Source organism: Rattus norvegicus, chromosome 10 (assembly GCF_036323735.1).
Source record: "Rattus norvegicus strain BN/NHsdMcwi chromosome 10, GRCr8, whole genome shotgun sequence".
NCBI lineage: Eukaryota > Metazoa > Chordata > Mammalia > Rodentia > Muridae > Rattus > Rattus norvegicus.
In genome coordinates this window covers 62,132,410-62,147,774 of record NC_086028.1, presented here as the reverse complement: position 1 = coordinate 62,147,774, position 15,365 = coordinate 62,132,410, and the positions used below count along the sequence as shown (strand labels likewise).

General features: G+C 41.9%; 1 protein-coding gene across 1 annotated transcript in view; it reads left to right on the top strand.

Annotated features, from left to right (window-relative positions):
* Cpd (carboxypeptidase D) overlaps window positions 1-15,365 on the top strand; it is a 63,958-nt gene that overhangs the window by 37,864 nt on the left and 10,729 nt on the right. Inside the window, 6 exon segments of the mRNA NM_012836.2 lie at window positions 1,218-1,327; window positions 5,053-5,155; window positions 5,606-5,748; window positions 7,384-7,553; window positions 9,356-9,679; window positions 11,301-11,496. Of these exon segments, the coding sequence (NP_036968.1) occupies window positions 1,218-1,327; window positions 5,053-5,155; window positions 5,606-5,748; window positions 7,384-7,553; window positions 9,356-9,679; window positions 11,301-11,496 (1,046 nt within the window).

The following is a 15,365-nucleotide window of genomic DNA, read 5'->3' as shown; positions in this document are numbered from 1 at the left end:
ATTCTCATTGGGGATTTGGGAATATAGTTGTCAAGATGACTCATCAGGAATGAGTCATTTGAACAAAATGAAAGGTCAATATTAAGAGAAACATCATAGGTATATATCTGAGCCAGTAGGGTACCTACCTAACATGCATGAAGCCCTGGAGTCTGTGACCAGCATGTACCTCTTAAGCCTGGCATGGTGGCATATGCCCGTAATCCCAGCACTCAGGAAAGAGAAGCGGGAGGATCAGGAGTTTAAGGTCATCCTTATCTACATAGTAGTTCAAGGCAACCTGGGGTACATGAGCACCTGTCTCAAAACAGTCATGTGAATAAGAGCGGAAGTACCAGTCTGGAGAGATGGGCCAGCAGATAAGGACCTGTGCCAGGTTCCATCCTCTGAACCCACAGAGTGGAAGGCAAAAATCTACTCCAGCAAATGTCCCTCTGACGTCCACACATGCATTTTGATGCAGTAGAAGGCATTATAAGCAGACAGTCAGACATGTGAAAACAGTTTGACAATCAGGAAAATAAAGGATGTGGTTCTTTGACAATCATAGCTCAGAGCTTCTCCCTGAGACCCACCATTGTTACTCTCCTCTTGTGCAAAGCATGAGGTGGGGGATGGCCTTTTTGCAGTTGAAAGCATCCCTTTCTTCCTTGAATCCTTCATTGTTGTTACAACCCCAACTGAGTCACTAGACCATTTTTCTGTGTGGACCAGGCTAAGTTGCCTAACCTCCTGTTTTAGAGAACGCATCATTGGCCTTGCTTGACAAATCTCATGGCTCTCCCTCTGCCTCACCTTTCCTGTTGCTGTGATAAAACACCTGACAAGCACTACCTAAGGGAGTGGAGGTTTATCTCTGCCCACAGCCCTGGGGTGCAGCTCATCCTGGCAGGGAAGTCTTGGCAACAGAAGCTTGAGGAAGCCTCTTAGAACGCAGAGAATGGTAAATGATTGAGCCTGAGCTTCCTGGCAGTGGAGCCCAGGGAGCGGTGCTGACCCTTTTACAACGAATGTAATCAAGATAATCCTTAAAGGATGCATAGAGTCTAACCTGATTAAATAATCCCTCAAGGGTCCAAAGGAGGGCTTGTCTGCTGGGTGGTTCCAGGGCCTGTCGAGGTCATGAACCGGACCTTCCTTCTCTGACTGTACTGTGAAAGCTTGTTTTCCACAACTGATCCATTTTGAAACAGTGCCTTTTCCTGTTTCCCTTGTAGGTTCCTTGGTGGTTAACTACCCTTATGATGATAATGAACAAGGAGTTGCCACATACAGCAAATCACCAGATGACGCCGTGTTTCAACAAATAGCACTTTCTTATTCCAAGGTATACTGGAAAATTAAGTAAAAACTACCTTAAAGCACTCAGGTAGATGCTCTCACTGCTAAGATACCCAGGGCTCCTTTCATTTTTTTTTTCCTTTTTCTTGTTTCTTGTCTCACTTCTGAACATTACATCTCTTTTTCCACCAGCTTTTAAACTCAGTTATGTGTTTTATCTGTGGTTTTTAACTCAGCACCTGGAACAGAAATGATGTCAGCTCATTTTATTTAGTACATATTTAGTTTATAAGTCCAATAAAGTTGCTAAAGCAGAATTGATAAGTTAATTTTTTTTTTTTTTTTTTTTTTTGCCATACAACCACAACCATGCTTTACAAATAGTCTGTGTAGCCAATCTTGGCTACTTTGTGGGTTTTCTTCCACCCTTCTTCACCCCTTTTCTTCTACCCTTTTAACCCCACAACACTAGGTAGGAGACAAAAAAGGATGGAGAGCGAAGGGGCGATGTTCTCCCTGGACTTCCTGCTGATTAGGAGTGTGACAGGTTTGATGTTTGTTGTTAGGAGATCTGATTTCTTCTGGTCGTTTCATCTTTGCGCACAAGAACCTAACAAACCTCCACCAACAACCCACCCGCCTCTCAGGGCCCTAGCAGTTATATGCGCTCTGGAAAGACCCCAGGATTTCAAACATCATACAACAGCAGACACTGCTGGCTGCTGGCAACATCATGCCCCTGGCCAAAGCATGAGGCAAATCATAGTCGGCTGCTGTGGACACCCTAAAGCAGCCACACATCCCATACCTGGGATTAAAATGAAAATACATTCTTATAATATTTCTGGATTTTTTAAAGAAACCAAAATTCCAAAATTGTCACTACACGTCTTGGTTGTATTCTCTTAGAGCATTTGAACATAGGTCAGTCTGATTACCATACCAACAAAGACAAACCCTACAACCATCTCAGTAGAGGAAAGGCAGTTGAATGCTTGTGACAGAGACCTTTAGGTCTGTTAAAGCTAAGTTTTACTATCTGGCTCCCTGTGTAAAATGTTGCCGATTGGTCATAGTGCTTGAATCCCTGTCCTTAGGAGGTGAATGGTGAGGCAGAGGAGCATGGATTAGGGGACACCCTAGTTAAACAGCAAGCTCCAAGTCAGGGTGGGCTATGAGAACGTGGCTCAAAAGACAAAACAAAAATCACCAGTAATTCATTAAGATATTTGAAGTTTTACCTTAATGTAAAAAAGGGCAAACAAGATTCTATGTTTTCTAAACTTCCTATATAATGAGCACAGTTTCTTTTCCAAATCAAAATATCAAGATAATGACTGGGGAAGTTGCACAGTTAACAACATGCATGATGACTTGAGTTCAGATCCCTGGTATTCACACAGAAGTCTGGGCACAGAGGCACATCCATAACCCAGCCCTGGGAAGGCAGAGGGGAAGACTCCTGGAGCTCCCTGGCCAGCCTTGATGAATCCACGAGCTCCAAGGTCAAAAATGATTCAGAGAGGACACACTTCAATCTCTGTCTTCCACATACATTAGTATGATGAATTACACTGACTTATTTTTAACCATATACCCTCCTAGCACATATACAAAGAAGTGTCAAGGGGTGTGTGTGTGTGTGTGTGTGTGTGTGTGTGTAAAAAGCACACAAAAATGTAAATAGTTGTGAGAAAAAAGTCATGCTGGGCTTCAGGACTGGGTATGATAGTTTCCCATGTTGATCTACTGATTGGGTGTGTAGTTTTATTGGTTATGGATCATAAAAGTTAATACTGCAACTCTGCTCTCTAATACAACCTTTTGTCACTTCATCTTCATACCCCCTCTGCAAATGGACCTTGCGAGATTCATTTTCAGAGTTGCTAATAAAAGAATGCACCTGTTTATTTTTCTTAAAAAATTGTTACCTTCTATTTGAGTATGACATATCTGGAGAGACATGCATTCAACAAGAAGAATTTATTATACCATCTGTCAAAATCAAAATTAATTGATCAGATTTTTATATATTCCCACCACACTCTGCACTCACTCACTGTGACTTCACAATTCTTTACCTTCATTTATTTCCTTAGACTATTAACCTTTTTACATTTGTCTTTCTCCCTAGCCTCGACCTACAGCCTTATCTTTCAGTGATATTCCTAAGTCTCTTGCATACACCCTTTGACGTACATACCAAGTATCCCAAAATCCAGTCCTCAGGAGGACTGTAGCTATGTAAAGACTGACCAAAAGCAACCTTGGGAGAGAAAGGTTGATTTGGCTTACGTATCCTGGGTCACAGTCTATTGAGGGAAGCCAAGACAGGAACTCAGCAGGAGCTGATGCGGAAGCCCTGGGAGCTGCTGTTCACTGGCTCACGCTTCATGCTTGCTCAGCCTGCTTTCTTACACAGACCAGGTCACCTGCCTAAGGGATGGCACCATGCATGGTGGCCTGGACCCTCCCACTTCAGTTATTAACCAAAACATGTCCTATAGATTTGCTTAAGGCAGTCTGACCAAGGCGTGTTTTCAGCTGATATGTCCTGGTTTATGTGGATGGACAAACCAACCACTGAACTACCACCTCTCTTCTCCATCTCGTCATTGCAGATATAACCCAGAGTAGTCACACACCTGCCACACTCAGCTTTTCCTCACTGACCGTAGCTGAGCCCCGTCCAGGGGACCAGTGAGTCACATTTTGCTGCTTACTCCCCCCCCCCACCGACTTATTTCCCGCTGTGGTGATTGTAATTCCTCTAATTCCTCTGTCATTGACTGTGTCCTACCTGGTCTCTCTTCCTTTTTAATCCCACTGTATCCTGCCTTCTCTGGAGTCTTGTGTCTGTCTTCTACTGCCCCTGGGAAAGCTGATTACTAAGTCTTCTGTCTTTGTTCACAGTCTTCTTTTTCTTGGCCAGGAAGCAACTTACTAAAAGTAAAGGCTTACATAAACCTTAATAAACACCCAGAGTAAGTCTCTGTTCAGAGCTTGTTATTTTAAAGTTAAATGCCTCATTCTCAAGGTGATAAGAAAATTTGATATTTTTCTTTTCATGCTTTTTTGTCCTTATTTTCTGTTACCAAGCGGGGAGATGAAGCTTTGGCTATTGTTCAGAGTTTAAAATCTTCCAGAAACTTCTTCCCCAGTCAAAAGTCACCTTCTCTCCTCTGGGTTCTTAGTGTTTATTTGTGCCCTCTGGGAGCTGTAAGTGTGCTCATGTACTTTGTGCCAGACGCCAGGCTGCAGACTGAAGACACCAAGACCCAGGGTGTTTCCACGAGTCTTGTCCTAAAAAAAGAAAACAGCTGGAAAAATGGCAACAAATAAATAAGAATAAGGAAAACATGGTTTTAATTTTTCTCATAACTGTGTGTGAATGTGTATGACTGTATGATGAGAACTGTCGGCCCCATTCTCTGATCAGTGCTGGGAAGCTTGAGACAGCCAAGGGACAGTGTCATCTCAGAAACACACAGCACAACCCCAGCTCCTCCAGGCTGTATGTGAATGTATATGTGACTCTGTGGAGTCAGTGTGGGTCCCAGGGATCAAAACTCAGGTCTTCACATGGTCAAAATCCAACAGACACAGAAAACCATACATTGAAAGCCTCACGACTTCTCCCACTTGAAACCCTCTTATACACCCTCTGGTAACCTTTGTAAACCTGTTCCTGAACCACATAAAACACTAGTTTAAAAAAGTTTAAAAGTAGATGCAAGCAAATACCAGTAAAGACTCTTTTCTCTCTTTCAGGAAAACTCGCAGATGTTCCAAGGTAGACCTTGCAAAGACATGTACCTTAATGAGTATTTTCCTCATGGCATAACGAATGGAGCGAGTTGGTATAATGTCCCAGGTAAATAAGGACCAAGGCTTTACAATGTAGGTTTCCCACTCTCCTAGACAGTGCTGCTTCCTAATGATCCTTTTCAATTTTGAGGAAGAACTTTTTTTTTCCTAATGCTCAATGATTTAAGGTATTACAGTAACCTTCTACCTGTTTTGCATTTGGTGCTGTTTGAATTCTGCATAGACATTGCACTACAGTCTGACTGACTGGTGTATGGCCTTTTACCTCCCAATCATTATAAGTCTTTCATGTGCTACTGGGAAGACTGTGAGCGCTTATGGAGTGCAGATCAAAGGGCCCTCTCAGGAGTTATTACTGTTGGTCAATAACTGCAGAGCCAAGAGAAGTTGGTGGTGGTGGTGGTGGTGGTGGTGTTAACTAGGAATAATCCTCACCTTGTAGAGTCTAAACTATTAAAATGTATTCAAAGTGACGGTTTTAAGCTTTTGCCTTTAGGTGGTATGCAGGACTGGAACTATTTACAGACGAATTGCTTTGAAGTAACCATCGAACTAGGTTGTGTGAAATATCCATTCGAGAAGGAACTGCCAAAGTACTGGGAGCAAAACCGGAGATCTCTAATCCAGTTTATGAAACAGGTAACTACTCAGAAACAAGTGTGAGTCCTTCCAAGTCCAGGCGAGCTTTGTGAGCGGGTAGTTATTATATAGCGAAGGGAGAGTGTCTTTAAAATACTCTCCTGTGTATGAGTGTTTTCCTGCATATGTGTATGTGTGTCCATGTGTGCAGAGTCCACAGAGGCCCTGTGGGTCCTGGGCCGCAAACCAGGGTCCTCTGCAAGAGGCAAGTGCCCTTTAGCCACTGAGCCATCTCTCCACCCCCAGAAAATACCTTCCGAATTCTAATTTGTTTTAGTTATTTGCTCTATTTCTGTATTCCAGTTTCTTTTATTTACATAGAAAATTCATGGGTATAGATGAGTTTATTTGTCTAAATGAAGAAAACAGTGAGTGAAGAAAGTAGCATCTGCTGTGATGGCCAGTGGTCAGTCTGTCCTGGCTTTATAAAAGCTGACATAGATTAGCTCATTAGAAGCATTTGCCAGGTGATGGGTATGAAGGATGTTCTTTTGTTGTCGTTGTGTGCACATGAGGGTGTAAAATGGTTTCCTTTTATTTGGATGTGCACAGTGGCTAACAGGTAAAGATGCTTCAGAGTGGTTAGCTATCACAGTTTTATCATTTTCTAAAGTTTGATGCTAATATTAAAAATACTTTGTGGTATGTATTTGTGGTATTCATAGAGAAGGCATAAGACTGATACAGTAAACACTCCTATACCACACCTAGGTTTAACAAGTCTAACATTTTGCTGGCTTTGGTTTACTTATATGAAAAATTCACAGATGCATGTTTTTTGTTTGTTTGTTTGTTTGTTTGTTTGTTTGTTTTGGTTCATATGCTTGTTTTTGGCTGAACCATTTCGGTAGAAATTGGAGCTATTGGGGAATTTTGCCTTTAAATGCCTGGACATCTATTTACTTGTATTTATTTATTTTAATTTTATGTGTATGCTGTTTTGCTTATATATGTCTGGTGGTTGTGGAAGCCAGAAGAGGCTATCAAGTCCTCTGGAACTAGAATTACAGACAGTTGTTAGCTGCCATGTGGTACTGGGACATGAACCCAGGTCCTCTGGAAGAATAATTAGTGTTTTTAAATGCTGAGACATCTCTCTAGCTTCTGAGCATCTATTTTCTAAAAATAAAAATATTCTTCTATATCTCATCTCTAGATACCCAGAAAATTATACCAGTTCTCTAATATTACATAATTTGTAAGTCTATATTCAAATTTCTATGTGCCCTACAAATATATATATATATACATATATATATATATGCACAAGCAGGATATAGTATATTTGATTTTTATATCTCCTTGCCCTTTTTAATATAGAATATTTTCCTTTTAAAAATAATCCATTCAAAACAGTTCTAGCATGTTTTCTTTTATAGCATCCTATACTGGAAGTAGTCCCAGTGTCCTAAAATCTGAAGTTGTCTTATGTTCCTCCATGGCCTCTGCTTTCACAGGCATTCAGAAGCAAATACATGTTTTAATGAGCATTTAAATTCAGCTCTACTGGGAACATTGAAGTTCTGGTAGCTCCTTTGTTTACATTATTAGTAATCTTTTAGTTTGGATATGAGTTCCCAAAGTAATTAGATGGGTTTTTTCCCTTAAAATCTGGTATTCTTGTTCTTTATACAGGTTCATCAGGGTGTCAAAGGATTTGTTCTTGATGCCACAGATGGTAGGGGCATATTAAATGCCACCCTCAGTGTTGCTGAAATTAATCACCCAGTGACGACTTACAAAGCTGGAGATTACTGGCGTCTCTTGGTCCCAGGGACATATAAAATCACAGCATCTGCTCGAGGGTAAGTGATGAATCCTTTCAAATTGAAAGCTTGGGAATAAGACAAACATGGGCTTCCCTCTGCAAAGTTATTTCCAGAAAGTCCCTCAGAGCCGGCTAAACAGTGCAGGGAGGGTTGGAGCTCGTTCCCCAGTGAGCACCTGCTGCCTGTGGCCCTACACCATCGAATAGGCCTCTGAAGTCATATTTCTTTGCCTTCCTCCACTCTGATCATCTGCCCTCTTCTTGTGACTTCCCTCACTGTTAGTAGTAATTCTGGGACATGCTTTCTGGAAGAAGTAAGGGGGGAAAAGATAAATACTTATGTTCCGCTGAGTAAGGTCATGCAGTTCGGTCCCTCCCTCAAGAACACCGTTCTATATTTTATAGCTTCGCCAAGCTCTCGTGTGCACTCATTTTCTGATACATTCACATCATTGCTTTCATGAAAATTTCTGCTGACTGCAGTAAGGCCATCTTCCTCTTTATATCTGTCTGTCTGTTTGAGAGACAGGGTCTCTCATGTAGCCCAGGCTGACCCCAAAACTCTTGGTCCTCTCAAGTGCATGCTGAATTAGATTTATTTATTAAAAAGAAGAAAGTGAACCTGTGGCTTTTCTTTTTCTTTTGTTTTTAGAAAACTAAAACAACCTGGTTGTCTTTACAGTCCTTTACAACTGGTAATGAATTGGAAACACCTATTTAACCTGAAACTTCTCTTTTGTTGTTGGTTTTGTTTGTTTCGTTGCTGTTGTGAGGCAGGAGCTGGTGAGGTCCAGGTGGCTTGACTTAGTGTGTAGCTGAGGTTGACTTGAGTTTCTGATCCTCCTGCCTCTCCCTCTGGAGTGCTAAGGTTACAGACACATCACCACACTCAGCTGGTTTTCTTGGTGCATGATTTAGCAAGAGTAGGCACTACCACAGACTTCTCTCCTCCCCTTTGGAGACAGGCAGAGCTGTTAGTGCCTTTCTTTGCACCAAGAACAGAGAGCCTTTAAAGAGCCGGTGGCTCAGAAGCCCACGCTCCTGCCCTGCAGGTCGTTGTTTTCTTCTACTTTGGCAGACTAATTAGAGAAGCTAGAGCCCCAAGGTGTCTGAGAAGCAGGCAAAAATCCTGTCTTTGGTAGAGAATGTCCTAAGTTGCTACCACAGGCTCTCCCACCCACATACCATAAATGCTGACAAATGGATTCAGACTCCAGGAACCACTGGTAGCTGCAATAAGTTCAAATTTGCATTTGAAATTATATTTTATTTTTATTATTTTAAGTGTATGAATATTTTGCCTACATCTATGTCCATGCATGCCTGTTACCCACAGCACCCAGAAGAGGATATTGGATCCCTAGATCTGGAGTTACTAATAGTTGTGAGCCACTGTGTGGGTCTTGAGATTTGAACCCAGATCCTCTGGAAGAGCAGGCAGTGAGTGCTCTTAACTACTGAACTCTCCAGCCCCTGAAATTCTGTTTGTTTTGAGACTGGGTCTCTCTACATAGTCCCAGCTGTCCTGGAACTCACTATGGCAACCAGACTGGTCTCAAGCACAGAGAACTGCCTGCTTCTGCTGGGATTAAAGCTGTGCTGTGTACCACCATGCCCAGCATGAAATCCTAATTTGAATCTTAGAAACTTATTCATATTATACATTACCTATGTTTGTTTTTGTTATTTTTTTAAATAATAAATTGACTCTGGGTTGAAACTTGCTCCTTTTGGAAATGACATGTTTATTTCTGGAATTCATTCATTCTCTTCACACCTCTATTTCCTGGTGCTTGAATACTGCGAAAGTGTGCATCTGTCCTGTCTGCTCTGTTACAGGTATAACCCCGTCACCAAGAACGTGACCGTCAGGAGTGAAGGTGCTATTCAGGTCAACTTCACACTTGTTCGATCTTCAACAGATGCAAACAATGAGTCAAAGAAAGGAAAGGGGCATAGCACCAGCACTGATGACACCAGCGACCCAACTTCTAAGGAGTTTGAAGCACTGATCAAACACCTTTCGGCTGAGAATGGCTTGGAAGGCTTCATGTTAAGCTCGTCCTCAGACCTGGCTCTGTATCGATACCATTCCTACAAAGACTTATCCGAGTTCCTGAGAGGACTCGTAATGAACTACCCACACATTACAAACCTTACCACGTAAGATCTCCCTGCTTTTCTTCCTTCGTTTAAGCGGGTCTGTTCATGCTTTGCCCCATCAGAACAGGCATTATGCTTGCTCAGAGGGTTACCTGGGGGAGCTGATGGACGAGAGTTGGAGTCTTGTCTCACAAGGATGTTTTTCTGGCAGTGAGTCTTGTGCATCGGTGGAAACTTCTTGTTAGATTAATGGTGTGGATGGAGCCTTCGGAGAGTCAGAGTTTCTCTTCCTGTCACTTTCTCCTTTGACTGTCACGTGTCTGCGAGTTCCCGCTGCAGATTTGTCTCCTCGCTAAATGCTGTCTAGCTTATTTCATTTTGCTGAGGGCAGTGGACACACTTTGGAAGGCTGAGCTCAGATCAGGGATGTTTATGCCAGGCACGTGTAAGCTGCACACCTACTGAGTGTATGCCACAAGTGCATAAGCTGTCTTCTGCACACCTACTGAGCATATGCCACGAGTGCATAAGCTGTCTTCTGCACACCTACTGAGCGTATGCCACAAGTGCATAAGCTGTCTTCTGCACACCTACTGAGCGTATGCCACGAGTGCATAAGCTGTCTTCTGCACACCTACTGAGTGTATGCCACGAGTGCATAAGCTGTCTTCTGCACACCTACTGAGCGTATGCCACGAGTGCATAAGCTGTCTTCTGCTCACCTACTGAGTATCATTTAGCCTTTTATTCTTTTACTCAGTTCGTTTCATTGATTCTAAAATTTTGCCAGAAACTTTAGCTTTTTAAATTCTGATTTACAGTGTTTACAGATGCAGAACAATATTTAATTTGGAAGAGCCAGCTAACTTCCTTTCTTCCATAGACTTTAGTATTTCTGCCTTGTTTGGGCTTTAAAGTCATCTGCCATAGCCATACCACTGCCCACTGCTTATGGCCCCTACTTAAATAAAGCCCAAATCAGGCAGTATCCTGCTAGCTAAGTTTTTTAAAAAGCTCATTAAGTATTTTAGCCATTCCAATTCAAGATGTGCTTTTGAAAATTAAATAATTCCTTAAAATACAACATATCTGCCTTTGGTAGTCACGGGCTTTTTAAGTGGTATATCAACAGGCACCAAGTTCCATTGACTGGCGTTGTGACAAAGCAATCACTTTTGTCCTATTAATGTTTTTCAATTTAATGCCAATTCTTTACTCCTATCTAGGTCTGGTAAATCTTCTGTCATGGTAAAGGAAGCCAGCCGTGAGCTGGAAACTCTTATGAAAGTAAATTTAATAATTGATTTTGTTTTTATTGACTTAACTTTTACTGTCAAGCTGATGTTGCACTTATTGTAAGGTATAAACCGTTATTCATACAGATTAATTTAGATTTTAAAAAGAGAGACTCCCACATTTAGTATATTTAAATATTTACATGATAAGGATTGGAGCGACTCAGTGTTGCGATGTGTGAGGACTGAGTCTGCAGGCTGTGGAACAATCCTGCCTCTGAGTCTGGCAGTTCTCAAGGAAAAGCATTCCTCGAAGGTTCTCTGATACAGTGTCTCAGGCTTTAAAGACTGTAAGGCCGTTGTGCTCCATCTCTGTTTAAAGCCTGTAAGTTGAGTTTAACGTAACACTGGATTACTTGCTGACTTTTTTTTCTGGTTTCTGAAAGTTTGGGACAGAGTGTTGAATATCGTCACATTTGGTCCCTTGAAATCTCCAATAAGCCCAACATATCAGAACCTGAAGAACCGAAGATTCGTTTTGTTGCTGGTATCCATGGAAACGCTCCAGTTGGCACTGAACTGCTTTTGGCTCTGGCAGAATTTCTTTGCCTGAATTACAAAAAGAATCCAGTTGTTACCCAAGTAAGAGAATAGTTTGTTTTGCCATACTTCAAAGACGAAGGCTCTGGGATCATTGATGTCAGAGCGCCATTTAAAACTTTTTAATTTCTTAGTAGAATTTACACAGAAGTATTTTAGTACATTGTGGTTCTATAAGAAAGAAAAAGAACCATCTTTATATATACTCACAGTTCATAGTGTCTTTCTAGTATATTTCTTTGTTTATGTTGAAAAGCAAAGAACAAAAATTACTGAAAGTTTACGTTCAGTCCAGTACTCCTGTAAGCTGAGGCTCCTTTTATCCTTACCCACAATTCTGTGCTTTCTAACTTCAGGATCTGCCATTCTCAATTACTTATAGACAAGTCACTTTACTATTGAAAAATACAGTGAAAGACATAATTCTTTTTTCCTTTTTGGGTACTAGATAAAACCATTGGGGATCTTGGCTGCAAGCAATTGCATACAGACTGATATAGCGTTATCTAATTCAGCCGTCTGTGGCCGTAGAAAAGAGGTCTGTCCTAGAGGCTTAGTTGTATATGATTAAGAAGCCTTGATCTTTGCTGATGTAGGGCAAGGAGGATAAGAAAATGCATCCATTAACTGTGCTTACACTGAACTCAGGAGAGGTGGGAAGGGCGAGCACTTGTGGGATACACGACTGTGCCAAGCACTACCGCTCAGTACTGTCTGCACATTGTTGCTCAGCCCTAAGCGCTGTAACACAAGTAGAAGCTGGGTAGAGGCGTTGGTTAATTCACTAAACATCTGAAAGCCAGCAATTAGTAAAGCAAATCTAAACCAACATACAGTCTACTTTTTGTTTTCTTTTCCTCGTAATTAAAAACAAATAGCAGTGCATCCTGTGCTGAAGCCCACGAAGTATTGCTGTAGTGCACCACCTTCCCCTAAAGGGACTGGGAGAGAACTGGCATCTTGACGAGGATCACCTATGTACCTAGGTGAAATTGGACTTGATCACAGATTATTTTGTTATCTCCTGCAAAGTCGATTCCATTGACAGTGTCTTACAGGTTGCAAAAGTGTCTCCCAGACACTTTTTGTTTGTTTTCTCTTAAAATGAGACACGTCTAATGTTGTAGTAAAATTAAAAAAAAAAATTTAAAAAAAGTAGGGTTGTCTTTTACCCCGCTAGGTCCAGCACCTCAGTGCCCCAAGGTATCTGCTGGATATCTTAATTCTTAGTCAGCAAAGCGTCTCACCCGCTCTGCTCCATCCCATATCACATTGCCAAAGGCCTCTCTCTGAGCCTGGCAGCAATTTCTCTACCTATCTAGTTCCCAAGGCAGGTTTCCATGCCAGAAACACACATCCCAACTCTGTGGTGGCCCAAATCAGCTGCCCCACACTCCATTACACTTAAATCTATACATAAAAGAACACACAACACAATAATCTTTGGCCCAATTGGTAAGATATAATTGCCCACCTAAACATACAAAGCCCAGTACACCATCCATCCCTTAAGAACATTAATAAACCTGTAAATGCACAGAGCAGAATCTTTTTTTTTTTTCTTTTTTTTTTTTTTTTTTTTTTTGATTTTTTTTTTTTTTATTAACTTGAGTATTTCTTATATACATTTCGAGTGTTATTCCCTTTCCCGGTTTCCGGGCAAACATCCCCCTCCCCCCTCCCCTTCCTTATGGGTGTTCCCCTCCCAACCCTCCCACCATTGCCGCCCTCCCCCCATAGACTAGTTCACTGGGGGTTCAGTCTTAGCAGGACCCAGGGCTTCCCCTTCCACTGGTGCTCTTACTAGGATATTCATTGCTACCTATGGGGTCAGAGTCCAGGGTCAGTCCATGTATAGTCTTTAGGTAGTGGCTTAGTCCCTGGAAGCTCTGGTTGCTTGGCATTGTTGTACTTTTGGGGTCTCGAGCCCCTTCAAGCTCTTCCAGTTCTTTCTCTGATTCCTTCAACGGGGGACCTATTCTCAGCTCAGTGGTTTGCTGCTGGCATTCGCCTCTGTATTTGCTGTATTCTGGCTGTGTCTCTCAGGAGCGATCTACATCCGGCTCCTGTCGGTCTGCACTTCTTTGCTTCATCCATCTAGTCCAATTGGGTGGCTGTATATGTATGGGCCAAATGTGGGACAGGCTCTGAATGGGTGTTCCTTCAGTCTCTGTTTTAATCTTTGCCTCTCCCTTCCCTGCCAAGGGTATTCTTTTTCCTCATTTAAAGAAGGAGTGAAGCATTCACATTTTGATAATCCGTCTTGAGTTTCGTTTGTTCTAGGGATCTAGGGTAATTCAAGCATTTGGGCTAATAGCCACTTATCAATGAGTGCATACCATGTATGTCTTTCTGTGATTGGGTTAGTTCACTCAGGATGATATTTTCCAGTTCCAACCATTTGCCTACGAATTTCATAAACTCGTTGTTTTTGATAGCTGAGTAGTATTCCATTGTGTAGATGTACCACATTTTCTGTATCCATTCCTCTGTTGAAGGGCATCTGGGTTCTTTCCATTTTCTGGCTATTATAAATAAGGCTGCGATGAACATAGTGGAGCACGTGTCTCTTTTATATGTTGAGGCATCTTTTGGGTATATGCCCAAGAGAGGTATAGCTGGATCCTCAGGCAGTTCAATGTCCAATTTTCTGAGGAACCTCCAGACTGATTTCCAGAATGGTTTTACCAGTCTGCAATCCCACCAACAATGGAGGAGTGTTCCTCTTTCTCCACAACCTCGCCAGCATCTGCTGTCACCTGAGTTTTTGATCTTAGCCAATCGCACTGGTGTGAGGTGAAATCTCAGGGTTGTTTTGATTTGCATTTCCCTTATGACTAAAGATGTTGAACATTTCTTTTGGTGTTTCTCAGCCATTCGGCATTCCTCAGCTGTGAATTTTTTGTTTAGCTCTGAACCCCATTTTTTAATAGGGTTATTTGTTTCCCTGCGGTCTAACTTCTTGAGTTCTTTGTATATTTTGGATATAAGGCCTCTATCTGTTGTAGGGTTGGTAAAGATCTTTTCCCAATCTGTTGGTTGCCGTTTTGTCCTAACCACAGTGTCCTTTGCCTTACAGAAGCTTTGCAGTTTTATGAGATCCCATTTGTCGATTCTTGATCTTAGAGCATAAGCCATTGGTGTTTTGTTCAGGAAATTTTTTCCAGTGCCCATGTGTTCCAGATGCTTCCCTAGTTTTTCTTCTATTAGTTTGAGTGTGTCTGGTTTGATGTGGAGGTCCTTGATCCACTTCGACTTAAGCTTTGTACAGGGTGATAAGCATGGATCGATCTGCATTCTTCTACATGTTGCCCTCCAGTTGAACCAGCACCATTTGCTGAAAATGCTATCTTTTTTCCATTGGATGGTTTTGGCTCCTTTGTCAAAAATCAAGTGACCATAGGTGTGTGGGTTCATTCACAGAGCAGAATCTTAACATCACCTGCCATGGCTTCTCACCCTCTCCCTCCTTTCCTCCTTTCCATTTCTGTCCCCTCTTCCTTCAAACTCTTCTCCTGCCCATCCTTCTTTCTCATCCAATGACAGGCCTCCTTCTATCCTGTTCCTGTCCTCACCTGTATTTTACAATTTAAATGGGGAGAAGGTTCTGGTGTAGTCACCTGAGTTCTGAGCTTGTGACTAGGCAGCTGTCCTCGGGGCAGTGGAATTAGCATCAAAATACAGATAACTCCAGGGCAAACTACAACAGTCTATGATAGTGAAATTTCCCAGCAGTATATTAGAAAAATCTTAGAACCTTTAAAAACACCAGTGCCTGGGCTTCATCCCTAGGGGGCATCAATGTTTCTTTTTTAACTCCTTAGGCTTTCCTCCCCTCAAGGAATAAACTGCTACAGCTTCAGCTTTGTTTGTTTGTTTGTTTGTTTGTTTGTTTGAGACAAAGTCTCACT